The sequence below is a fragment of the Myripristis murdjan genome, chromosome 22 (genome assembly GCF_902150065.1).
Source record: "Myripristis murdjan chromosome 22, fMyrMur1.1, whole genome shotgun sequence".
In the NCBI taxonomy this organism is placed as follows: domain Eukaryota; kingdom Metazoa; phylum Chordata; class Actinopteri; order Holocentriformes; family Holocentridae; genus Myripristis; species Myripristis murdjan.
Window position 1 is genome coordinate 21,879,389 of NC_044001.1, and position 27,096 is coordinate 21,906,484.

A 27,096-nucleotide genomic window follows, 5' to 3' on the forward strand; every position below is an offset into this window, starting at 1 on the left:
TTGGGTGTGTTTTTCTCGCACTTGTTTAGAGCCATGTCTTGTTTTATTTCAGTGTGAATCTGGGAGGCAAGGTAAAAAAAAAACCAGAACAAAAAATCTTTAGCTTCTCTGCATGGAGAATTATTCCAAACTTAATTCTAAACACAGAACAGTTATTAGCTATTCATAGTAATTGCACTTTATATTGAGCTGGTCTGAACTGAATGATGCTTTCTCTAGTGCTTTCTCTGACATGGGTAATGGACAACACTGCTGCATGACCATGAACATTTATTGTTCGGTTTCAAAGTGTGTTTGCATTTGATGCCACTGCAAAGGCTGCCTACAGGCTCTACAGTGAATAGTAACACTAGCATTCTTTAATAAACAAAATAGTTCCAGCGGAGATGGGTTGTGAGAGTAGAATAATGTAGCGAAAATACACAAAATATGTCGTATTCTGTTGTAGGGTTGTTGTTTTTTTTGGTGTGATTGTTGTGGTTTAAAATGTTTTTGTTCATTGACTCATGCTGCTGCTGCTGTTGACCAGGAGATCTCCGACCACAGGACTGACTGCCTGAGGTTCAACTGCAACAATATTATTACTGGCCAGTGACTCATACTGATATCAAAGATTTCAAACTGCTCCTTAAGCGCTACTCCTACATATTGATATCACTCGGTGAGATATATTTTAAAACAAACAACACATCCTCCAGTCCATGCGACCACATTGTTCCTAAATATCTACTCTGATACAACCCACAAGAGTGTCTCTAAGACGACCCAAAGAAATATCCTGAGTGAGCTAGCTGTTAGTTCACTAACTAACGAGCTAACGTTCCCTGACAAACGTTAACGCACTAGCCACTAAACGTACTTGGTTTATGTTAGGAAAAGGTTATTGTTGAGGTCAGGGAAGGGCTTGTCATAATGGTTAAGGTAAGGAACATTCGCTAAAATTAGTCGGCTGAGTGAAAGTCGTGTTGATTGACCCATATCTGTCGCCCCACCAACATCCTTATGTGGACTTTGTCGCTCATTTAATACGACACCACACTGTCATTTTTACAGAACCATTAGAGGTCGCTTAACTTTACAACGTAACTACAGGTAACAAATAAAAAACTTTGCACATCTTAGTTTGGATATTGCAAAAAAAAAAGTCAGTTTACAGGCATTCTTTCATTTGCAGTTCATCAAAAATTAAACAAAATGAAACAAAAGCCATATAATTTGGATGACCACATGAGGCGAGTTATAATCTTACAGTTAGTGAGAATTCTTGGTCGTTGTGAGTGCTGGGGGAAAGCCGCCGCTCTGTAAATCCCTCTGATCAACTTGGGCCAGCGTGGGTTAGGCCTGATAATGACCCACAATGCCTCTGGCTCAAGTGGACAAATGACAGGAGAAAGGGCCTCCCTCAGCACAGGCCTGCGCAGCACGCTGCTCAAATGTATTTATTCTCTCCAGATAAGAGCTGCCAGCTCTCCCCTCGGGTCCCTCAGAGATTTGGGGGCTTTCAGATATCACTTGGATGATGTCTGTGTTCAGATGTTTTATGTTTTCAGAGTGAAGTGTGTGTGTGGGTGTGTTTGTGTGCGTACGAGCAAGAAAGAAAGCATGAGGGAATGTGCACGCATACTTATAAGCTAATGCATGCCTAACACAACATTGGGCTTGTAACTGGAGAAAAAATGTAATGCACATTTCAGAACAAAGATTATTACTCTACCTATTTTTCCCTGGCAGGGGGAACTCCTTACTCTTTTCCTTGTGCCGTATTTCTGTTACGCCAGCAAAATTGGCAATTACATCCTCTTTTACTTACAAAACGGGGAAAAGTAAGACAAAATAATTCACTGGTAATGTGTTGCCACCCAACACACATTATGTACAAGCATATTTCTTTATGTGCGTGTATGTGTGTGTGTGTGTGTGTGTGTATGTACTAGATGTGGGGTGGGGTGAAGGTCCCAGCGGGGGATGTTGCCCCGGGCTCAAGATTCTGTGCTGAAGACAGGAAGATGAGATGTGCACGTCTACAGCTCTCTCTCTCTCTCTCTCTCTCTCTCTCTCTCTTTCTCTCTTTCTCTCTTTCTCTCTCTCTCTCTCTCTCTCTCTCTCTCTCTCTGTCTTTTTTCCCGGCCAGGGATTTACCTGAAGGCAATACAGCTTGTTGGCCTTGGAAATGCACTCTACCCTTTTCTGACACTCTTATCATCACACACATACACACACACACACACACACACACACACACCCTCTCTTTTGCCCTCTGTCTCTCTTCTCCGTTAATGCATAGTGAACACAACCAGAACACAAGCAGGGATGTCTCAGGGCATCATCAGAGATCACAATCGGACCCGGTCAAGGCGTATTTTGGTTGTTTGATATTGGTTACCATATTGACAATCGAATGCCAATTCCTTTATTTGTTTAATTGCTCTGCCGGCACTCCATTTCCAAATGTGTGTGCCAGAAAATGAGCATTATCCACTTCTAGCGGCAGAGAGGTGCATCATACGAAAGGAGGCGAGTCACACTATCATGTCAGCAGTGTGGAATTATTTTAAATTGCAGCCAGAAAGCAGCCTAACAGCTATGTGCAAGTCTTCTGACATGCGGCAGCGACAGAGCTGCTTTCAACGTTAGTGTAAAGGAAAAGTATTTATTCTGACACCTCAGTTTTTGAACATAGTCTGTTAACAATGACAAAGACCATTAAAGATGAATGAAATGCAGCCATGGTTTTTGCTGTTAATGCAGCTGTTTAATTTGGTGTTGTCTTTCCTTACTTGGGTCGGTGTAACTGATTTTAGATTGATCACAATGATGCTTGCAGCAGCAGCTGTTTAGTTATTTGAAATAATTAATAACAAAAATATCAGAATGGAGCTCAGTCTCGGCAGATGCTCAGTATGAAATGATTCGGATCGGATGCACGCACAAAAAAAAGATGATTGGGATATCCCTTTGCACAAGCACACGCAGGAACACGCTGTAAGCCCTTGAACAGCTGTAAGCCCGCACTCTCTCTCTCTCTCTCTCTCTCTCTCTCCCTCTCTCTCTCTCTCTCTCACTCTCTCTCTCTCTCTCTCTCTGTCTCTCTCTCTCTCTCTGTGTGTGTAGGCCCTGTGGATGATCGAGGGACATCATCATTCTCCCCGTGGCTCTGAAACCCTGATGCCCTCTGCAGCATGAAGCAACAGCATGAAGGTGCCTGGGGACCTCCCTTTTGCCCGGCTCCACACACATTTGCACACAAAATACTGTACACACACATACATGCACACACACACACACACACACACACACACACATCCCCTGTCCCTGAGGCCTTTCCTCCCCCTTTCCTCCCCCAGTCTCTGTGGGAAGGTCACAGGCACACAAGTTATCGTGCTTGATTTGATTACGTCTTAATCCAATCAAGCAAAGCAGAGAGAGCGCCATTGATTTTTGAGACATGGAATAATGCTTATTGGCCTGAGAGGCACATGGCCGATTCCTGGACAAGGTTAAGTCTTCGGGGGGAAGCATCGTATCTGTCACTGAGCCTGTCACAGTGTACGTTGATGGCTATTCTAAGTCAACGCCTCTCAGTGCCTGTGCAAACAGCTCATCTAGTGTTGGCACACACCTTGGTCAGGTTAGCCTTGGATTACCCTCAGGTAGTATTCGGTCATTCGCTGCATTTGTTGCATTGCAAGATTGGGTGTAAAATCTCATGTGTTCACACAGCTTGGTGAGCTGGACGATTCTGAAGCAGAGGTGCAACGATTGGTCTCGCTTGCCATATCTGTCTGAGACCGATCGGGCTCACAATCATCTTGGGCAGTGCTCGATGGAGCCCTTGCAAAATAGTGTCAGGGGTTAGTGGAAGGGAAGGAAAATGCCGACTGAATAGTTGCTGAATGGCAGGATTATACCCACAGCCTACATCCGGTGAGTCAGATTATGCAATGATGAACAGCTACTGAGAGGGACCAAAAACCAATGACAAACCCCTCGACAATCATAATCCATGCAGATAGAGGGATGTTTGGATGAGGCATCAAATGGAGAGGGACTTATGGGTATGATTTCCAGCTAGAGATGCAGGGTCAGGTGGTGTAAGTAGCATGAGAGGAGGGTTGTACAGAAACAAGCAAAAGGGTTAAACGCTTTCATGCAAATAAATCTGAAGCAGTTCTCTGAAAAGTACACACACACACACACACACACACACACACACACACACACACACTCTCTGTAAATGTGTGGATGGACACTCATAAAATCACACATGTATAACCATCACAGCATCCCATGTGATGTGAAGCCACAGCAGTATGGTTAGTCAGCACTCGTGTCCTTCAGCCTTCATGCTGCCAATCAATTGAATCCATTCCAAGTGTGTAAACAAATGAACCAAATGCATAAAGATGGTTGCCTCTTGCAATGACGTTATTTGGTTGACCCTGCCGGCTCTGCAGCACATCATTCATGCAGCACCTAAGATGGATTTAAATGTGCAGCGCTGCTGTTTGAATGCTTTGCAACGTATGCAATGGAATCAAATCCAGGAGGTCGCTATCTTTACATGCATGGTAGAGTGATTTTTTTTTTTTTTTTTTTTAAGCTAGAACATAAAACCTGGCCACCCTGTAGCTTTGCTGAGATGGAGACTGAAGAACAGTGTGTCTGCAGTAAAGCATCGCCCCCGCTCCCCTTCCCACCCTCCCCTCACAGCACACAACAAGCCGGCAGATGACGATGACAAGAGCTTTTGGGGAACGGCGAGGCCCACTCACCTTCTGGTTCACCACACAGTGTGCACTGTGATTCTAAACAAGGACCAAAGAGAGACAACAAGAGATTAACAGAAGCCACACATATGCAAGTGTCTGTATGTTTGTGTATGCGTGTGAATAAATGTTGGTGTCATCTGGCTTGTGTAATTCCTTTTGATGTAAAAATGTAAGAACGATTGATTCAAAGTGCAGGATCTCTCTACCCCGAAACAAAAACACAAAAACAAGCAGAACAAACATGAAAAACAACAAAGCTTACCTACTCCTAATGTCCTTGCAGAGCAGAACCCATGTGCGACATCATAAAAACCCAGCCACCATGCATAATATGACCATCAGCCACATGTGGCTGCATAAAAAGACAAAACGATGCAGTGACAGGCGTCAAAGGAAAAAAAGGCCAGAATGAGAAATCATATTGCTTCAATTCATCACTGCCATGAGCACTGGATGCAGCGTGTCAGAAACAATGAATAAGCAAACCTGGGTGTGACTCAAAATAGAAATCACAGTGAGAAAGACATTGATTTATGATTGCACACTATCCATCATTTTTATTATTCACATTAGTAACAGCTCTTTGATTGACTGGATGTAGCCTCTGTGGCCTTTACGAGGTGAAGCCATGTACCTTTAAAGATGTACCACTGCTGTAAGGTTGCACGTCATTTGGATGCAATAATGTAACAAATCCCTTTCTTAATCTCCCTGTGCTCCCATGCAGATATAACATAAGCTTCAAAATCTAAATCTATATATTGGTGGTACTGTTAATAAAGCTCTGTATCAGTCTATCCTCGCAGCCAAAAGTGTCTAGGCAGCATTCAAGAAGTGCTCCAACAGTGTCTGAAACAAAACAAGATTATGAAATGGGTTTGTTTCTGAGTCAGACATTGGGCTTAATGAACAGAATGATGATGAGGATGAATGTTGTGTACTCAGACCTCACTTTTGCAGACGGCACCAGAACAGCTGTGCTGTGTCAGTGTTTGCCTCTCTTGACTGGCGTGGCTCTGGCCAAAGAAGCCATGTTGTTTATACGCTGAGGCTCTCCATCTAATCACAGCCAATTAGAGACTTAATTAGCTCAGCAGCAACCTTGGCCTCACTTGTCTTACTGTGAGAAAACTCCTTTGTTGCTTAAAATTCTACATCATGGCCAAGATATATTTGAAACAGTATATCAGTAACAAGCAGTGTGACAAATTACAATTTCAACTTCAGTAATTACATAACACTTAGTATTCCCAGTAACGCATCTGTTCCTGCAGTACCTTTACTGCTCAAGTTCAAGTTTGCTGCAAAAAAATGTTTCTTTTCCATCCTTTCATTTTTTTTCCTGATCCTGGTTAGATTAATATGGGTAGGTTTCATAATGTACGTGCATTACTACTTTTTTTTTTTTTTCATTTTACGTTATGTTTTTTTTATGTTTTCTATGTTTTTTGTGAGGTGAGTAATGGAGAACAATACAGTTAGAGATGTAACTAATTACTTCTCCTTTTAAGCAATGAGTAAAGTGATATAATGTTTAAAATGAACAACAAGTAATGAGGAATATATTACATTTTCTGAGTAACTTAGGGCTGTTCAGACCTGGTATTAGCATGTGTTCTGGGTGATTTGAAGTGGGCAGTGCTAAATACAGATCTGAACAAACTCAAAGCGTTTTTATGACACATTGAGATCCGGGGGCCTGGGACACATTTGTCCCCATATGTTTTGTAGTGTGAGCGCACGTGTCCCCGGCTGGCTAGTCAAATGCATCATCTCTACGTATCCAAGAGAAAGCATGAAATCCTATAAAGGCCATAAAAATAAAGTAAGAGTACAAGAACCATGGCCTCTGGTTTGAGCGCGATAAATGAACAGGCGTGATGTAGTCATGGGAGTGATGTAGTAAACACTTGCATTTAGAGCAAGTGCGTAGTATATGAACCAAGTGGTGACTGAAGATGCATTTTTGATGCCAGGTGTGGAATATAATCTGTCTCAGCTGAATCCAGACATAATCTGGATATATTTGGATACAAAACACCGGGTCTGAACACCAGGTCTACAAAGACACACTCATACACGTCCACAGCCACGATCCTTCAGCCTCTGCAGTGCTCCCGTCTCTCCCTCCCCCTCCCTCTGTTTCCGTGGTGACCTTGCTCATGGGCAGTGTGCAGTCAGGAGAGCTTGGCAGGCCTTCGGATGAATGAAAGAGCACTTTTAAAGGTTCGTTGTCGCTGTCAGTCTGGGCAGGTTGTAATGTGTCACAGCCTTGCCACCCTCTCATCACAGCACTGCCTGTTGGTTCGTGCCTGGGTCCTGTGGGTGTGCTCGTCTCTAAAGCCCTGCTGAACTTTAACTGTTCTTTCAGACACTCCCTCTCTCTTCCTAAATGCCGTTCCTCCTTTGTCTCTAAGTGCAGCTCATTACCCATAAAAGCTAGATATCGCATAGAGGATCTATTGCTCAGGTAAACTTCTGTCGACGTATCCAGCTGAGGCAGTACACTCCTCGGGCTGGGTTTTATACAGCAGTTCCTCTCTCTATCACATTATGCAGCACGCTCACGCCACCGACAGACAGCCGCACAGCGTTAGAAGACTGAAAGGAGAATTCCACCGAGGAATCCAGCTGTTATCATCACTTTGCAAAAGTAACTGCACAGCGCTGTAACTTTATTGACAAAGTGAGGAAGTGCTCTATAATGTTATTTTGGATCTCCGCTGTCGCAGCTAAGTGCTAGGGTGCTAATCCGGTGAAGTATTGCCGTCGGTGGAAAGGAAATGAGCGGGGAGGGTGGGGGGTCTTCGAGGGTGCACCACACAAGTGGTATGGCCGGCGGCACAGTGGCGGACGGCTGAAGCCTGGAGAGAATTTACTGGTTTAATTAGTCGTTTTTACTTCTCGCTCCCTACAGGATAATTCCACAGAGTCAAGGCAATTGGCTCTATTAGTTTGTCTTGCCTGTTTAAATTTAAAGCACTCTTGAATTTCCCTGTGTGGAGCCCATATTGATCTTGGTCAGCCTGTTTTTACAGTATGGGAGCTGTTCTCGGGTAATTCTCATTTGCTCTCCAGTTGGAAGTGTGAAGAGGCTGCCAGGCTTTAGCTGTCAGCTTAATTTATTACACTTCTTTGGGAGGAAAAAGCAATGGATTTTATAGTGAGGTGACATCCACGACAGACCTGCACTGGGGTTATGGTGACCGTGAAGTCACCGTGCTTTAGTTTCACTCTGTTTTTTTTTTCCCCAATCTTTATTAATTCCAAGGAAAATTTTAATGACAAAGAAAAGGGCAATGTAGACCCCGGCAGACTCCTACTCCAAATGTCACGTGAAATGTCATATTGGCAGTGTAAAGAAACAGTGCATCCTAAAAGCAAACACTCGCACCAAGGGACACTACCTATGGCCTTTTACGGTGAAACCAAGGCCAAAAGGAGAGATCTCGTATTTATGTGATCTAACATGCTCAAAAGGTTTCCAAGCAACTGCCTGGCCTGCACAATCATCTCACATGAGGAGAAAATAGATAGGTGGAAAGAGAGCAGAAAGCAGAGAGAGAACAAGGGAGAGCGAGCGAGACTGAATCGACAGAATTATTTAACATCAAGACAGTCAATATGGTCTTTATCATATTGCATGGGAGAGAACCTCAAAGGCGTCAATATTCCTCTATGCAATAATGTTTAGCTCTGTGTGAGGGAGTAGCTAATCAAAACGGTATCATATTTAACCTCTTGTTAGTTAAAAGTTTCCAAAGATGGCTTCCACATAAGTGTCAGCTTATTTTTTGCATGGTAGCACGCTCCTCTCTCAAAACTAGAACAAAACTGGACGCTGACTTCCGCTGGCGATGAGAGAACCGACACCCAGGAGCTCACAAGGCTCTACGTTGCGTCCCCTGGTATCAGCCCATCTCCAAACACAGCACACAAGGAGAACAAACCCTTAGCCTTGATCTGTTAATGTATTCATCCATAATTAAAGCCCTCATTACCATATCAGCACAACCCACTCACACCTTCCCCGCTGACTGATCTCTCTCTCTCTCTCTCTCTTTCTTTTACCCTCACTCTTTTTCTCCCTCTCTTCAGCTCACAAGATGTGCGAGAGGTACAGGTGCTAATTAGCTAGTGCTAGGGCTCTTCTTAGCTTTTTCACAGGAATGCTCCGTCTGTGAGAAAACACACAGAGTTATTTAAAGAGGGGTGAGATGGGGAGATGGGGCATGAAAACGTCCCAAGGTGTGAGGACACCGAAACTTTGTTCAGAGAGTCGCTGCACTGCTCCATCATTTGGGCTCGAGAGTTCAACACTGAGCAAACGGTGGGGCTGCAGTCAAATAAAGGCTTGTTTGCATCGATGGGCAGTCTGTAAAGGGGAGCACACGGCGACGCACGGTTCACACAGATGTGCGCTGACACGTTTGTGCCGACCTGTTTGTGCAATCGCAGACAGGAACGCGCACATGAACAAACAGACCGAGTCCTCAGTACACAACCGTACATCAGTGCAACACACTCGCTACTACCCTCATCTGTGTGGACCACCATTGATTTCGGTTTACCTTCCCCTTGACTGGCACCATTCATCTTCAGTGAAGGCCCCCTGGGTGCCGACTGCCTCCCCCCGGAGCTGATCTAGCACAACTCAGAGGAGACGCTGTGCTGGAGGGGAACTCATCAGCCCAGCAGGATAAGCCCTGTCTGCCTGTTCGGGGGCTAATTACACCGTATATACATGTACGCAACACATGCAGTTCCCATGGCACTTTGTGGGGTCAATAGCTATGAATCACAGAGACGAGGGCCATGAGCTGTTTCATTCACATCATCACATCATAATGAGTGGTTTGAATGAATGGATGTGGATTAAAGTGTTTGTGAGGAAAAAGAGCCTTATCTCCAATTGTGGCACAAAGACTCAACACAATACTGTTCACACTACGACCACAATACACCCAACCTTTTGGGTAAAACACATTCATCATTTAATAGAGTAAAACATAATACTAAACAACAACATGATGGAGTGAGAGGAAAAGGTTCAGATTTGACCCGGCAATGTCTGAGATATTGTGCATGACTATGGTGGTGCTGCTTTGGGCCAATCCATTTAATTTTGTAGAAGCCACATCTCAATATAAACCTACATCCCCCCAGACATTGCTGCTTGAAGTTTTGGGTCTGAGATGTTGGTGGCACCATGGCAGGCCAATCAGGTTCACGTTGCGGAGATTCGATATCAATGCAAAAACATACCATTCCTTAAAGATTCATCAGACTTGACCCAGCAGTGTCCGTGATATTTCACGTGAAGCTTAGGGCCCTGTTGGCCTGTTGTCGATGCTGTGATGGATTGATCAGGTTTATATTCAAAAGGCAGGACCCCTGTGTCAAAACCCATCATTCTCCCAAGTTTCATCCAAAACAGGCCAGAGGAGGCTCTGAAATCACATGACAGACGGATCAATGGAGGGAACCCAATCCATAGTCCCTTTCCCAGTCTTTGAATGTGGGGAATGACAACAGACATCCATGACACTAAAGCAGAATAAAAAAAACAGAAAAAAGTGGATTCTGCATACTTCATATGGACAAACACCATATATATATATATAACAAGGTGTATCAGAGCAATATGGTTTTAGGTCTTTAAATGCTCGAGTCCTGTGGTTGTGTGCAGCAGGGTGGCGGTTTGGGATCGAAGTATGACCTTCTGTTACAGACAAACACTGTCATTCTGTGGCTAGTAAAAAGCCGTCACACGTCAAGAAGCATCCCCCGTCTCCTCAGGAGATCTGTTTGAGTGTGTGTATGTGTGGGTGTGAGGCCATTAACGCTGGAGGCAAAACAGTGTGTACGCAAAACACAGCTCCTTGGACTGTTGTAGCTGCTGAGAATTTCTTAGAATATCTTAACATTCGTTTCTTAGAATGAATGTTTTGTGCTTGAGAATGACTAATACGTATTTCTGTGCAATGCATTTTGTGCAGTAGACATGTGTGTGTGTGTGTGCATGCGTTCCTGTATGTGTGTTTGTACACCATATAGCATCTTCTTCATAGTCAACAGTCATAGTTAGTCATCTCCAGACGGTTAGATGATGGAGACTGGGGACTTCGATCCGCTGTGGGACTAAAGCAGGCTTCTGCTGGGACAGGGAAGGGATTCTCAAGCACTCTGTCACACGCATGTGTGTGCTTTCAATCATGTGAACAAAAATCACAAAGGACATGATTGGTTTCCTTCAAAAAAAAAAAAAAAAAAAAAAAAAAAAAGTGGTGAAAAGTAATCTTCCTTTGCAAAGCTAGAGTGAGCAGAAGTTGCATGAGATCTGAGGGGAATAATAGAGGAACCACTAGTGCAGCCAGAAGAGTTAACATGGAAATCTCACAGGCTCTAGGGGTGAGTGTTGTATGTACCTCTCCAAGGCTCCACCATATAAATAAAAATGTGCCAGCATTACCAGTTGACAAAATCCTTTATAAGGACTTTTGTCAAAGTCCCACTGAGACATCAACATCATTTTACAGGTTAGTTATGCACACTGATGCACCAAATGTTACAATGTGAATGTGAGTGGTAATACCATATGACTGCTGATATTTAAGTCGCACTATATAATAAAAACACACTATACGCTAATGCCTATTTTTCATGCCAATCAAAGTAATACATCTGTCACAGTGTCCTCATTAATGTCAGCAGAGGGATAATGTGGTAAAATGACAGCTGCACATTTTTCAGTATTGAAAGTTCCTGCTCATTTTGTAATGTACTGATTAAGTTAAAACCTCTCTTGCATTTTGTAATTGCCATGTTTTATTACCTTCACCATATTTAGTCTTGGAAATGGAAGTTAACCATTAATTAGGCCTCTGATACTAGTAGAATTAATTTCCTACTGATATCCCTGAGAAGTTGTAGTCCTAAAAGTAATGCTAACTTGTGCATTTAACACAAATGTACTGCATAGACAAGCCTCAAGTAATGTTACAGCACCAGCATATGCTGTAGAAAGGTTCATTCCTGAACCAATATCACTGAAAGTAATTTAGAAATCCAGAATATGTGCAGATACATTACTCTAATGAAGAATTCCTTTTTTTCTACAAAAAAGACAAAGAGCAAACTGTCGGACTGCAGCATATGTTGCTCGGTCTCGTAATTTCTTGAGTTAAACAAGAACATCTGCATGCAAGCCCTGTAGGGAAACAGCCATTTTTATCCTTTACTACTCTGTACATATGATGTATAATCTATTTCCAATATTTATGGATATGCATATGCAAATACAATACATGCATGTACAATGAGGAGAAACACATTCATGCATATGTAAATCATGTGTACTTGCTTGTGCAATACACATATGTGTACTTGTGGGCATGTGTGTGAATACACAACACTGTGTGCTGTTGGTTCACATGCTGTGTGTGCTTGTACATGTGAAGCAACATTTCGTTTAACAGTTTGTTTCCCACGTTGGTCCCTAAACTCTGCGAGGAGCAGCCTGGCTGTAACAAGAGGAGGAAAAACACAAACAGAGGGAGGGCAGGCGGGAGGGACGGATTTGGGAGGATGAAGGTGGAAGAGGTAAAACATCCCATCTTTTTTCCATCAACCCCAAGGGCCCTGGCGCAGATTTATAGGTGGTGTCTATCACCTCCTGGGAGCAGAGGGGAGGGAGGAGAGGAGAGGAGAAGGGAGAAAAATGTTTTAGGGAGGAGGAGAGCGGTGGGCGCACGCCTGGGACAGTGTTTGACCAATATGCCGCTTGAAGTGAAGATGAGAGGTGGTGAAAGGGGGTGGGTGCATGTAATAGAGAACAACAAGTAGCGTGGGACAGAGAGAGAGAAGTCGAGAGGGACAAAGAGAGAGACAGAGGTATAGAAAGAGAGAGAGGGAGAGAGAGAGAGAGAAAGACTTGTGTGGAGAGGATATTGATGGCCTCCTTCACGCCCCAGCAGCCCTCTGTCTTATTGGAACATCTATCAGGAGCATTTGCCCCATGGACGGCCATATTGACACCCACTGACAGAGGAGACTGTAGCCCCCCACCTCACCTCCGTTCACCTCTCTCTCTCCCACCAACAGCATTTCCCTCTCTTCTTCTTTCCCTAAATCTCCACCACACTCTTGTTCACTCGACCCCATTTCCCTGTCATTTCTTCCCCCTTATCTCTCACCCAGGTGTGAATGGACCGTGCAGAGCCCTGCATACATGTGTGTCTGTGTGTGTGTGTATGTGTGTGAGTCTGCAAAATAGACTAGCTTCAGCAGAAGATAGGGTCACAAGGGCAGCAAGTCTGTGAGGATTGTGAAAAAAACAACAACAGCAATAACAACAACATGAGTCGGAGACAGCTATCTATCACAACCTGCTGTGTGTCCAAGGTCAGCAGATGTGATGGAGCTATGATACCATCTAATGACCCGGACTAGAGGTCATACAGCTGACACGCGTTACTAGTCGGCTAAAACAGGTTCAAATTCAGTCACTCATCAAAACACAGTATTGTTAAAAGTGCAACAGTATGTGAGGCAATTTAACAGGGCTGAACGCTGTTGTAAGAAGATGTTGTGATATTGACTTTATTCATGATTTTAGAGGGAATGATCATTTTTACTTTCACTGAAAAAAAAACCTATTACAATGGTGATGATGTGATTTCTGCTGGGATCTGTTGCAAATACTTTTTTTTTTTTTTTATCTGGAGGATTAGATTTACAGGCCAGGACATCTCTGGAGCACCGCAGTGCTTCATTTACAACGGCACTCTGCACATATTTTACCTTTGTCAGAAAAACTGCAGCTCCTGTAATTTGAATATTACACTTGCTTGTATTGCGGTTATTGTCGATTGCTGAATATCAATTAGTGTCCATTTCGGCACTGTAGGATCACAGCATTAATTCTACATTCACTTTTAGACACTTTGACAGATTTATATAATTAGTATCAACAAATGAGACCACCGCTGTAGAGATTGGCAGTCTCTACCGGCCTCGACGCTGCATTTTACGTTGTTTACCACCAGGTATTGGTGGGAAGTCTTATGGCACAAATCATGAGGGGAACAGAGCTCTGGATAGAAATGGATTTCACAGGTTCTCACATTGGCAGATGGGTGGAACGAGTAAGAGGGCTCTGGAAAAAAAAAAAAAAAAACTGGAAAAGGCTCAGTGTTATTATCTTCTGTGAAGTAAGAGGAGAAATTTGAATGGAAAAGATCATTGATGCTGTGAGGGGTTCTGGGAAATGTGGTTTTAACATTAAGAAACAGCGGCTCTAACAATATCAGCAGGGCTACAAATTGTCTCAAGCATGGTCTCACAATGATATCCTGATGGTTAAAAAATGTCACAGGTAGCACCTTTAACTTAAATTGAGCATTTATTCTCCATTATTTTTTATAGGCCAGAAATAAGAACGGCTATTATGGCACAGGGCCATGAGTATTTCAGTTTCAAAGACAACCCTTCTCCTGAATAGAGTGAAAGAAGAATGAATTGACCCCGGCCCTGCACAAGACTATGGTATGTGCATTTGTTTCAGTGACTCATCCTGACAAACGCTACAGCAAAATCCCTTCCCCCAAGTGAGGCAAGTCCATTATTTTCTACAAATCCTAGTTCCACATAAAGAAATCATTAAGACTTGCCTGTAGGTATAACTGTAATGAATTGAACGAGTCAAATCAGAGGTTGATAACCCATAACGGTTATTAAAGCAAATCAATAAATGTAATCATTGTCGGAGCTCTATTGTAGCGCACTGCCACCTACATGACAATGGTATTATGCGCAATAACAATGGCCAAAGATAGAAAAGAGGCTCCATCATGCATGAAAGTAATCAGCAAGGTCAGTGACAATGATTTTGGGGCTACTGTCTATCTTTCTCTTTCATTCAGTCATTTCAGCTTTTGTGGATACAAAATGAACAAGACATACAGAACAGATGGAGTGGGAGACGGGGCTAAATCACAGAGAAGGGAAAGTATAGTGTGGGTCCATGTGTTTGTGTGTGATTTTGACAGTGTGTGTGTGTGTGAGAGAGTTGGGCGTGGGGGCTTAGCCTGCAATTATGCCAGCCTGCAATAATGCATAGTGCACCTTTAAAGAATTTTAAAAAATGATGCCAACACAGTAAGAGGCTTTTAAGGTATTTTTAATATTGAAATAAGGCAGAGTAACGAATGTCACTCTACTGGCATTGACAAAATGACACCTGATTCAAGCAAACACTTGAAGCAAGTTTATTTGTATTTGAATCAAGTTACATAATCTCACCCTACTGGCAGATTATTCTCATTTGTTTTTTTAAGAAAAGTAATATTTTTAGTCACAAAACTAGACCAAACGGACTTAATATGATGTTTTACAGAGCCAAACAGCCCTGCACCACACCACACCACACCTGAACCCGAACACACGCTCTCTCACATGCCCAGACCTGGCAAGGGTCTGAAGGGTGTATGTCTGTGTGTGTGTGTGTGATTCAGGAACAATGGCACAGTGTCACCACAGTCATCAATCTAGCTGCTCCCCCTGGGGATGATGTCATTGGCACCGGGCCTGGCTGGTGGCCCACTGGACTGAAGGAACCAACTCTCATTATCTTCCATCCAGATTTACAGGGCCATCATAGTCATAATTCACACTGAGCGACAAGGAGGGGACAGAGAGAGAGAGGGAGAAGGAGAGGGAGAGAGAGAGAGAGAGAGGGAGGGAGAGAGAGAAAGAGAGGGAAAGGATATGAGAAAAAGACAGAGAGCATTTGCTGATAAATCACCCGGCCTGACTATTCACTCTTTAAAGAAAACTCTTCTGGCTATCAGCACTCTCAGCAGTATCAGATATCAAAGGGTATGTGTGTGTCGTGCACTCACACACACACACACACACACACACACACACAAACACACACAGAGTGTGTCTCTTTAGACACCATATGCTGTCATCATAGACAGAAACACAATTCATTTTGCTGGAATTCCCACTGTGAAGACATCCGGTGTGAGGATACATTAGATTCCTTCATTTCTTTTGCTGTTGCTCTCTCACACACTCACAAACCTCCTACACAGCTGACCACCTACACAGACCAGCCTCCACCCACCTAATACAAACACACACACACACACACACACACACACACATACTGCATACACACCCAACCACCATCCCAACCACCCACAAACCCACCATCTTGCCAATTTCACCACATCAAAAGGAACTTCAAACAGCCAAACTGCACGTTCTGGATGCAGATGTAACTGATGCAACTTGGCAAGGCTGAGCATCCTGCCTACTTTCGCCCCCTCCTCCCTCACATCTCCCCTTCCATGTCACCATAATGTCACAACATTGTTCCATGTGATCGGGTGTCTGCGTAATGATGAAAGATTGGCAGCCGGTGGCTCAAGAGAGGGAGCCTTCAGCAGCTACACACCTGCTGCTTTTGGCCCAGCCACTTTCGTCTGGGAATGGTACACAGTACAGATGTATGAGCGCGTTTGCGTGTGTGTGTGTGTGTGTGTGTGTGTGTGTGTGTGTACACTGTCGAGCACCGCCCAGGGTATTGCATTATGCTCCATCTCCTGCAATGGGCCTAATGGGCCATGAGGAGAAACCAGACCAAGCAGACCCAGAGGCAGTGTACAATGTGTCTAACACCTGGTCAGCCATGTCACTAGGCGGCCATACTGGATCCCTGCCGGGCCCGTTTGCCTCTTTGTTAACTGTTAAATGCATATCGAGGTAGAGCCGGTGTGGTTTTGCTTGCAGCAAATTCCTAATCCAAGCCAAGCGCATGCAATGTAGCATAATTGCTATGCATGAAATTAACTCTTTGAACTTGATATTCCTTTAATTTTTCCGTTAAGTAGGTTCAAAGTTAGAAAAAAATTATTTTTCCATATTGAGTAACAACGCCACATATCCTCTATGTATTATTTGCTATGCCTCACTGAAGCTACATCACGATGCCATGGCTTCATGGCTGCACAGGTGTATCAAACAGAAAACATCTAGATGTCTTGTGCATCATTTTATACACATTTCCCTGTAATTCAGCAGCACATATCTGATATCTCTGAAAAATGCTGAAATCTCCACTAGAATTTAAAGTAAAACTCTATGGATTTGACCAAAGCGCGGCCATGCAGCATGCATTTGTAATGAAGAACCCACCAATGGGAGCAGCAGAGATGAAGCGGTTAACTGATAGCTGACAGATTTGTTCTTAAAAAGAGGGGGCTACCAGGAGTTCAAAAAGATTTCAACAGTTTTTCTAAAGAAACTGGGAAAAGGTCACAACTGGATAGTGTGGAGAAATGCATTCACTGCTTCAAACACATGCAAGCTTCCTACTTATAGGTAGGAAGTAGAATTATTTGGGGTTATAGGAGTGTCTCATTCAAGCAGACATGCAGTATAAGTTTTGTTTTAAAGTGCTGTCTTTTGGCTTATTTTGAAGGATGCATAGCATGCAGCGCTTCCTCAGATGGACTAGGAAAACCCACAATGTCTGAAAATGTCAAGGAAGAAGTAGCAAAATAATGCAATTTCTCTAACATTTAAATGAATGACAGTCAGATGTCCTCACATCAAGAAAATGTCTTCCAAGGTCTAAACTTAAAGCTTTGCAAAATAACCCATGACATTTTCAATAAATTATATGAGAAATCTCTTAGTAGGTTAACACATCAACTTATTTCAACCCAGTCAACTTACAATTGTTGAAATTACTTTTACCATCCTGGAGTAGCAATATCAACAGTATATTTACAGTTAGCTGGCTAGCTACCTGTTAGGTTATGTTGTGTTATCAAAGGCTTGATTCCCATGGAAAACAGTGATACCATGCTGCACTGAATTGTGGGTTAGTCATTTGACATTTCCTTGTTTGGTTGTCTAAATTCATGTAACCATCGAGACAAAACAGGTTCCTAATAAAGAAAGTTCTAAAAGTACTAAGACGATAGGAGGCTTCCTTGCAAATGAGACAGATGTAGTTCACACTCAGTGCAGAGAGTCAAAGCCATGGACAAACTGGTAACTTTCAGAGAAATGTCTTCAAGAGGATGAGGTTCCAAGCGCTGCCGGCAGGTGAGTGTCAGCGGGTGTGCACATTGTCTTCCCTGCAGCATGAAGTTTGTTCTACTGACCTGATAGAGTCCCACAGCTTCCAACAACCTCCCTCCTCCCATCCTTCCCTGTCAGCAGAACTGCAATTTGTGTCTCAGCAGCATGATAGAAAGACAATATAACTACTGCTCTCCACAGGATATAACCATTTAATGCAGCAGGATGGAGAAATGTCTTGCTGGAGTAAATGCTTGCAGTGCAAAGGCCATAGGCGTACATGTAGAGAAAGAGCTGACACAGATTTGGCCCAATTCGCCAAATGCCTTCATGTGATAGCTCTCTACTGGAAATGAAGGCAAGCAAACACACTTCGCCATCGAGTCCAATTGCAACATGTCTGCTTACTGACGGCATGGAGACAAATGCACAGCAAAAATATTCATCTTAATAACTTATTTAGCCAAGTGTCGAGACTTAAAATCTTATTTTTCTTTATACAAGATGTTTTATTTAGAAGTCTACCCCGGGATCTAGGCAATTTAGCTCGGTTCCCAAAGCAATCCATCTTGTTTGAAGAATTTTCTTGAAGTATCAATTTCTTGAGGATGAGTAGGTTGTTTAAATATCTTGACACTTGTTTGTAGAAAACTTTGGACACAAGTGAAAGAGCACTGGAATTATCGCTCCCCAGCTGAATGCAGAGAATTTTTCGTTTGTCAGTGAAACTTATGATTTTAGGACAAAAGAAATGACAAAATCATTTGTTATAATGCAGTTTGTATGGCATAGGGAGTAGAATAACACAACATGTCCTGTGGGGTCGGGGGTGGGGGCGTCAGAGGAATGCTATGGGGCAACTACAATCTGGCAGAAGAATTTGTTCTAATATTTCTATTATAGTGTGATTGAGCTTAGACGCTCCATAAGGCTAAAGGCTATACAGTATGACAATTCATAACTGAGGAAATCTTCTGAGATACTCACTGTCCCCCTGTAGCCTAGCAACCACAATACAGCTCTTGATGCTCTGCAGTGTGGTACATTTCAGGCCAAGCAACACTGCCACAGTTGTGACATGAGAAGAGATGGAAAAAAAGGTAAAATGCTAAAAAAGGAGGAAAGAAAAAGACTGTGCAAGAGAAAATAAAAGTGTGAGAGCAAGTGTGAGAGAAGGGACTTAACACTGTTACAAACTGCAGACCTTCCCGAGCCTCCAAACACAAGGAGCAATCTTCACTCGGGAGATTTGCAAATTCTCTGACATGGGCCCCTATTGTACACACATACGCATTAACACAAACCCAACACACACATGAGCACTGAAATACACACGAACCCCTGCTCATCCACGTTTTAAGACATCCCGTTGCTATGACAATGGGTGAGGAGGAGGAGGAGGAGGAGGACACGAGGTGCTTGCAGAGACTCCTTCCTGGGTGCAGTTCACTCCAGTGCCTTCCCTCGCGCTCTATCTCACTGGGAGAGGAAACATAAGCATAATGCTAATCCACTCGCTCCAGCAAGACTCTGATTTAATGTGGCCCACTTCCATTCCAGATAGCGAGATGGCGTAGAGGGAAGACGTTTGCACTCTTCACTTTCTATTCAACCCTGAGGCACTCTCTAGGATCAGTTGATTATGTCTGCAGTCAGGGGTTGAAGTATGGGGGGCTTTATCTCTGACAGAAAGATGAATATTATATGATGCGAGGTCATCCTCAATAGACATGATTATGCGCCATGGAGTCATAACAGAACTGTATTTGCAAATGCGATAAATATTACGTTGATGGCCTCTTTTATGTCCTCTTTTACAGCTTCATAGCCCTGGCCATCTATCATGGTGCGTTACTTCATTCATAGTCCGTTGGTGTGAGGACTGCAGAGATTAAATCGTTCACTTATTCCTAGAGCTATTTATTCAGCTTAATCTCCTTGATTCGCAGAAAGGGTGAGGTCATCCAGAGGAATGGTGGGAGGGTGAAAAATGTGGGAATAACATGTTGATGTGTGACCCATCCTGCGAGAAGTCCCACTGTTCCTCCAGATGTTCTTTAAGCTGTGATCAGTAGGCCCTGTAGATAGAGGGGCAGTGGTGCGCAACCAGGCATGGACTCCCCAGATGACCCCCACCCACCCACACAGTAACAGTAGCACATCCATGCTCTCCAGCCATATATCTGTACATACTGCCCCACACATTTACTAATGCATTCTTATATGTTTCCAAGACTTTGTGCAATATGCCCACACTCACTTATACATTCAGCTTTACACACTGCCCCCGATACAAACGGATGCCCCCCAATACAACCTCACTCAATGCAAATGACAGTATTTCACCCATACATTTGAATAATGACAGTCCACTGTTTCAACTTTGCTTCTTAATAAACTCGGGGCACTCTGAAATGACTTCTGGGGTATATTAGCCTTGACCTTGTATTCAAAGTGCTTGGGTTAACAAGCTCTAACCAGCAGTCAGACTGCAAAGGAGTCCATCAGAGCTGTCTTTAAGTAGCCATGACTAAGTGCTTGCTGGTTCTGGATGGGGTGAGGCTTTAAGGGACTCATTGCTCTCTGCAGAGGCTGAGAACAGCAGACGACCCAGAGTGAAAGACTGGAATGAAGAACAGACGAGGCAAACTAAGATCTCACCAATAATGAGTAATCATATGCATCTGAGGAGAGGTGACTGCATCTGAAAAGGAATATGATGTGCCGCCACTGGAGTTATCATAGCATGAGGAAATTATGTTGACTCTGCACAAGTTGGTTTGTAAGGCTATTCAAAGATTTTTCCTTTATAAGATCTGAACACATACGGCTTTTCCATCATGCACCCCAGAGTCTCAAACCCCCTCCCTCCGGATAGCAGCAAGTCATAAATACCTGAATTCAAATGAGCTGCTGTCAGTGTTGCTACACCTAGTAGCCTGCTCTGGTGGTTCCTAGCTTTGGTAAAGGTGGACAGGCTGGCAGCTGTTACTGCCTGAGGGTGTGTTCCCCCTTTTCTGCTTTGTTCAAACTGCTACTGCTTTGTTTTACTTTAGAGTCAATGGGGAGTGGTCGCAAGGTGGATGGAGAGCAGCCGCTCTGGAAAATCCATTGCATCTGGCTTCTTCTGAGGCAGAATGAAGTACTTTTTAAAGTTGAGCGAGTAAAACTTTTTTAAACACATCACAGCAAGGACTGGGTTTTCTGTGAGCTGACCAATCACTGCAATAAGAAGGAGGGGTTTCATAGTAAATAGGCAGCCGAGTTTCCTCAGCAAAGCCAACTCAAGCAGTCTTCTCTTTTCCATCATTAAAGTAACAAACACTCAAACTACTGACATGCACAACCTGTAGTCATCTATTGTTTGTTCATGTGACCTGTGGCTATCTTAAAAGGGTATTTTAGGTTTATAATAACATGGCAAAGATCAATAGGCTACTAGCTGAAAAGAGCAGCTGACATCATGGAAAGAGTGCACATCACAAAAACACACTTTTTAATATTATCAGCACAAAATGCAGTTGATGCAGCAGTTTTTTCAACAATCATAATGGTGTGACGTCATCCACTGTCTCTCAGGAGCTCCAGTCCCCAGTGAGCCATCTGAACCAAAGCCCCAGCAGAACCATGGCAAAACAAAGAGCACTGCTTATCCATTTCCAATGCATTGCAGACTAACTGCTATTTCAGCAGCAGTGTGCTTGTTAGAGTTAGTGATTTTCTCTTTGTTAGCTTTGTGGAATGTACCTAGGAAATCATGTCCTCACTTCACAGTCTTACTTTGTTTTTAAAAGAACTCATGAAAGAGAAAGTGAGGAGAGGGTTGGAGGTGCTTCTTAGAGAGAGAGTGCTACCTCTGACTAGTGATGAGGATGGCGCGAGTTAAGAGAAGATTAAAAAAGAGCAAATGAAAGGAATAGAAAAGAGTGAAGTGTCAAAAGCATTTGCCTCCATCTCCTTCTGCTTCTCCTTTGAACACAAGAAACAAAGATGAGAATCATAGACAGAGAGAAAAAAAACGCTAGACTTATATACTTTGCTTCTGTACTAATATGATTTACGGGCCTCTTTAGCGGGCAGAGAATCAGGTAAAAAATGGATTTGCATCAGCGTTTCACAGATGGTTCGCTCTGGAGTTCAGGTTTAGTGGCTCAGACATCAATTTCACCGGGAGAAAGAGATAAAAAATGTAGAGTCTCATCTCCATTAGTCGTCCCTTTGGAGACAGCGGAAAGAGATGGATGGTCTGGTAAGAATAAACAGCTGGAACTTATGGGAGCGGTCTGTCTGTGTCAGGCTCAGCCTTGATTTCACAAGGATAAACCCTCTCAACTAACGACTAGGCAGGTTGTGGGAAGGTAGCATTGGCAGTCATTTGGTCCTGCTCACACCCAAAACTACATGAGTTTGTAGCCTACTGCCCAAAGCAACCCTGCGATGGAATATTAACTTCATGACAACTGACAAGCGCAGTGGCAAAGCTAGCAGATATAGGTACAAGAAACAAGTACACAGTACATAATTACAGAAACAGTTAAGCCAAATACAAAAAAGGATAATTTCCCACTTACCCTTAATGCAGCATATCCATTCAGATTGTTTCTCTATGATTTGGCATTTTTTCCTGTCTGCCACAATCTACCATATCTCTTGGTACCCCTAATGCAATGGGGCTAGAAGGGTAATCGAGCTAAAAAAGTAAAAAATTACATGTGAAACCCAATGGCTAGAGCTCTTTTTAAAGGAAATGGGATGGATATTTGGCATAACCAACGACCCTTGGGGAACAAATAGCTCTGTTTGGAACAATTTCCTGCCGAGGAGCACTGGCAAACCACAACTATTCACCTCTGACTGTATCTATTCACCCTCATTGAGGGTGGATAGATACAGTTTTGACTTTGCCAAATCACACAAAACTCTCATAAGTAAGACTTTTTTTTTTTTTTTTGTATTTTATGCAAACCGTTTCTTTAAACAGGGAAATTTGAGCACAAAACATATGACGCTTTAAAATACAGCACTGGTGAGTGAATCTCTAGGACAACAAAGCAAAAAGGGCTGGTTTGACAAGGGCTGTAATACAGAGATGTAAATGGTGTGGATTGCTCAATTGCTGCAGAAAGAGAAACTGGCGTTTGAATCGGGGCGACATAGCTGCACAGCATATCCAATCAAAGAACACTCAGGGGACAAGTGCTCTTCGCTTGGGCATCATTTGCATTTTTTTTCTATGTTGCTGGTGATCTATGCTCCTTAAATAAAAGCCATCACCCACTGGCAGTCTTTGCCATGGGTGACTTAATTAATGGTGAGCACATCAACTCCCATATGTGGAACATGCCTGGGAGTATGCTCGCCGATCAGCATCTGCCACCCCTGCAACAAAATATGATTCCAATCAATGCTGTAATAGCTTGGAGGCCATGGACCTAGTCAACAGCACAGGGGCTGCAACATGAATGGCAGGACTGATGGAACATGGTGTGTGTGTGTGTGTGTATGTGTGTAGTCATTGGGAATAATTTCTCATTTATGTGTCTGAACTGATCCAATAATCTGATGGAAGATGTTTCTATTATATGAATGAGCAGCGTTAACCGATGCTTTGGACTCAACAGCACACACACTTTATTCTGAGTGTGATTAACACGAGGATTGGAGAATATGGTGTGAAAACCAGGAGAGCATGGTATGTGTGTGTGTGTGTAGTCACTGGGAATGATCTCTCGTTTACATGTCTGAACCGATCCAATAATCTGATCGAAGATGTTTCTATTATAAGAATGTACAGTGTTAACCGATGCTTTAGACTCAACAGCGCACACATTTTATTCTGAGTGTGATTAACACGAGGATTGGAGAATATGGTGTGAATAACAGGAGGAGGTGGGATGCTGGTAGGTGTGCTTACACTCCGGCCTGCTTTCTGATCAAGTTATTTTTGGGAACATTTAGCATGTTGTAGGATGTAATCTAAGGTTATGGTTCCTGCAACTCATTGCTCATGTTAAATACAACAAAAAGCATCTAAAAGGAAATGAGACAGTGGAGGACTATCACAAATATGAAAAGACATAATATGGGATGGTCTACATGGTCTAGAAATAGAGCTCTTCTTTCAAATACCCACTGAGTGCAGCCAGCTGCTGGGAAGCAGGAACAGATCAACAATGTAAAAGCACATCTTGATGATGAGATCACAACCTCATGGATGCCCACATTAGTCTGACTGGCACAGTTTAATGAAATCCACCCGCCTCTCCCTTCTATTCATTTGGAAAAGTAGAGGTGCAGCCCAGTGAGAGACCTACCTACCTACTTTGACTCTGCATCCATGTTAATACACTAGTATGACAGGAAGTGGCGGAGTGCCCAAAGTACTCCACTTGTCAGCCTGAATGATATTGTAAATGCAAGCTTTTCAAAAGCCTGGTGGACACATTGAGAGCTTGCTTCATATGCCTGCTAATGAAAAAAAGAGCAATGCCCATCTGTATAGTGCATCTGTTCACTGAAATCGCTCACGGATAGCTCCGAAAGCTGACACAGCGATCACTAAGATGGTTTACTCTTCCATTTGGCAAGCAACTCGACAGATATCCAAAAAGCTGTCATCCTCTGACAAGTCTTAGATGACAGTGAGACTCCTGTCATTTGTCTCCAGTGGATTCAGGTCCAATTCTCTGAGTCCGTGTCTGGAGAGGCCTGCTCCAACAACAGCCACCTGGTGGCATGCAGTAGCCAAGCTGGCACTAAGGAAGAGCTGGACACAGAGAGATCCTGAGAGATTGAGCTGTCAGTGTTGAAAGGCAGCACTGTACACCTGCCAACTCATAAACTGGAATTTATCTTTTCATTTAACTTTTATTCATTAAGGATACATTGACTGAGCCATGTATGCTACTTTTTCCTGTACATTCAAACAGGTACATACTGTCATACCTAATGTACATGCCCTAATGTACATTGATACTGTCTAAAAACAGGGACTGGTCATCTACATTGCATTTCTGTTGCTGTTTATGGTGTAATTCTGTTTTAAACTCACCAAACATGATGCACATAGAGAGCAGCTGCATGAACAATAGAGCATAAAGGGACAAGGAAGAGTGCTTTCCCTTTCCTGTGCTGGATTTTCCGTGTTGGTGAGTCTACAAAGAAGCCCTCTCTGATTTACTTGTAGTGGTTGGCACTGAAACCTGACAGCTAATACTTACAATTTAGATTACTGATTTTCTTTTTCACTTTACCTGCCATTGTAGCTGGCCAGAGAATATCTATCAGTGACATCAGTGGGTTCACTTTTGGCTAGTTAGCCAAAGTATTTTAAAAAAATCATAAGAATAATTAAAAAAAAATTCTAATATCAAACAAAATGGAAGCGATGTTGAACAGTGCTCATGTGTTTTAGTGTGGATTTTTCCTTTAAGGGTGCATCAGTGGCAGCTGTTGAGGTAGGGAACAGTGCTTATCTTTTGATTTACTCTTCTACATTTTCCCAGCTGGCCTGCGGAAACAAACTCACAATGGCTGTCACAAACCCACTTCTCCAGGCTGCCACCACTATGGATGGACTTTTTTCAGACTTTAGGTTTGTCCTAAAGACTCTGCATGATAGCAGCTAAGTCCTTACTGCATTGTGCGACTATGATTTATGATTTGAGTGTGCTAATCTATAGTCCTGTCTGTAGGTGTTAATGCCAGACATGTGCTGCTCAGTGGGCATCACAGCAGCACCACCTGGCCTAATGACCCTGCCTCTTATTAGCCAGCAGGCCTCTGGCTCGACCTGCCACAGATCAGCTGTGAGGAGGAAGATGGGGGAGAAGTGAGTGTGTGTGTGTGTGTGTGTGTGTGTGTGTGTGTGTGTGTGTGTGTGTGTGTGTGTGTGTGAGTGTTAGTGAGAGAGGGGGGTTAACATTTAGCAAAGACAGACCTGGAGATGGAGGTGTTTGACTGCAGATGGCACCTCTGCCACATCATCACAAAGGTGTTATATTACCACTGGGGCCATGCTGAGGTGGTGGGCATGCACAGCATTTGTGTGTGTGTGTGTGTGTGTGTGTGTGTGTGTGTGTGTATGAACTCATGCACCTCTCAACAGGTCAATTATTCGAGTAGTCTTAAAATCTAAATGTTCTCAAAATGGGCTGAGGTAGCCTCACTCTGTTTTTATTTAAAATACAAATCAACTTGTTTCAAGAATTTTCTTCTGTCAGGTGGTATTATCTAGTGGTGTGATCAGCTTTATTTGAAGATATTACGGGTAAAGCAATACTGCTTTCACTTGTTTTGAAAGCAAACAAAGTTTTATGGCTCAAAAGGAATAACTTATTAAGATGGATATTTTTACAGTCTGCACATTTCATGCAAGAAGTATAACTATGCTGATTTAATGTTTTTCATGTTTCTGGCAACACTGCCATTCCACATCTGAATAATCCATGCCAAGTGCATTATCTTTGGAACTGCACTCATGCCATAGTCATTTGATTAAAATTTGGCAGTGTGTCATGGACATGTCACATTGATGATTTATCTTTGGCTATTAATAGGGGCTGTGGGGGAGTGGGTGTAATTGCATTCGTGTGATGACTGACTGGGTAATGTGGTGAGCAATGGGAGAAGATGGACGGAAAGTGACTCACATACATTATGGTACTGTAAGTCACTGCAGGGCATTGATCACACTCACTCTACTTCGCATAGGCTATCCAATCTCTGAAACTTTCTCACTTTCAAACTATTGAGGTATTATACTGTTTTAAGGCAGGAGGGGCAGCAGCCGCATTAGGCAGCTGGTGTTGAGGCTGGTGGTGAAGTAGAGCTAAAATAGGGGAGTCTGAAGTCCGGACCGTCATAACTTACTGCTGAACCTCCTGGAGGTATCAGCCGATGAATTCAACAACAAAAGTGATTGTCATGATCACATTGCAGCCCATTTCAGATTTTTAATTCCAATTATTTCGTCAGGTCCCCTCTTCTCCCCTTGAATATTCACATTCATGTTTGAACAACATCCATCTTGCATCTATCTTACATCAGCGTAAACAGATCTCAGCCCTGGAAGGCCCTGCATGCACACAAAAAACGGGGTAAAAAAGAACAACAAATCCCTTTTGTGCAACAGTCTCATATGACAATGATAGTGATGCATGGGTTCGGTTCTTGGATTTTTTGTTGGAGGTCGCATGATAGTTCATCAGCTGTTGAGGATGGGGGCAAG

The 27,096-nt window shown here is 43.2% G+C and overlaps 1 protein-coding gene across 1 annotated transcript in view; it reads right to left on the bottom strand.

Moving 5' to 3' along the window:
* The window catches only part of dlgap2a (discs, large (Drosophila) homolog-associated protein 2a), a 179,081-nt gene that overhangs the window by 87,435 nt on the left and 64,550 nt on the right, over window positions 1-27,096 (bottom strand). The window contains exon 3 of the mRNA XM_030044917.1: window positions 4,773-4,805. Coding sequence (XP_029900777.1) covers window positions 4,773-4,805 — 33 coding nt within the window. The remainder of the gene's footprint in view (window positions 1-4,772; window positions 4,806-27,096) is intronic.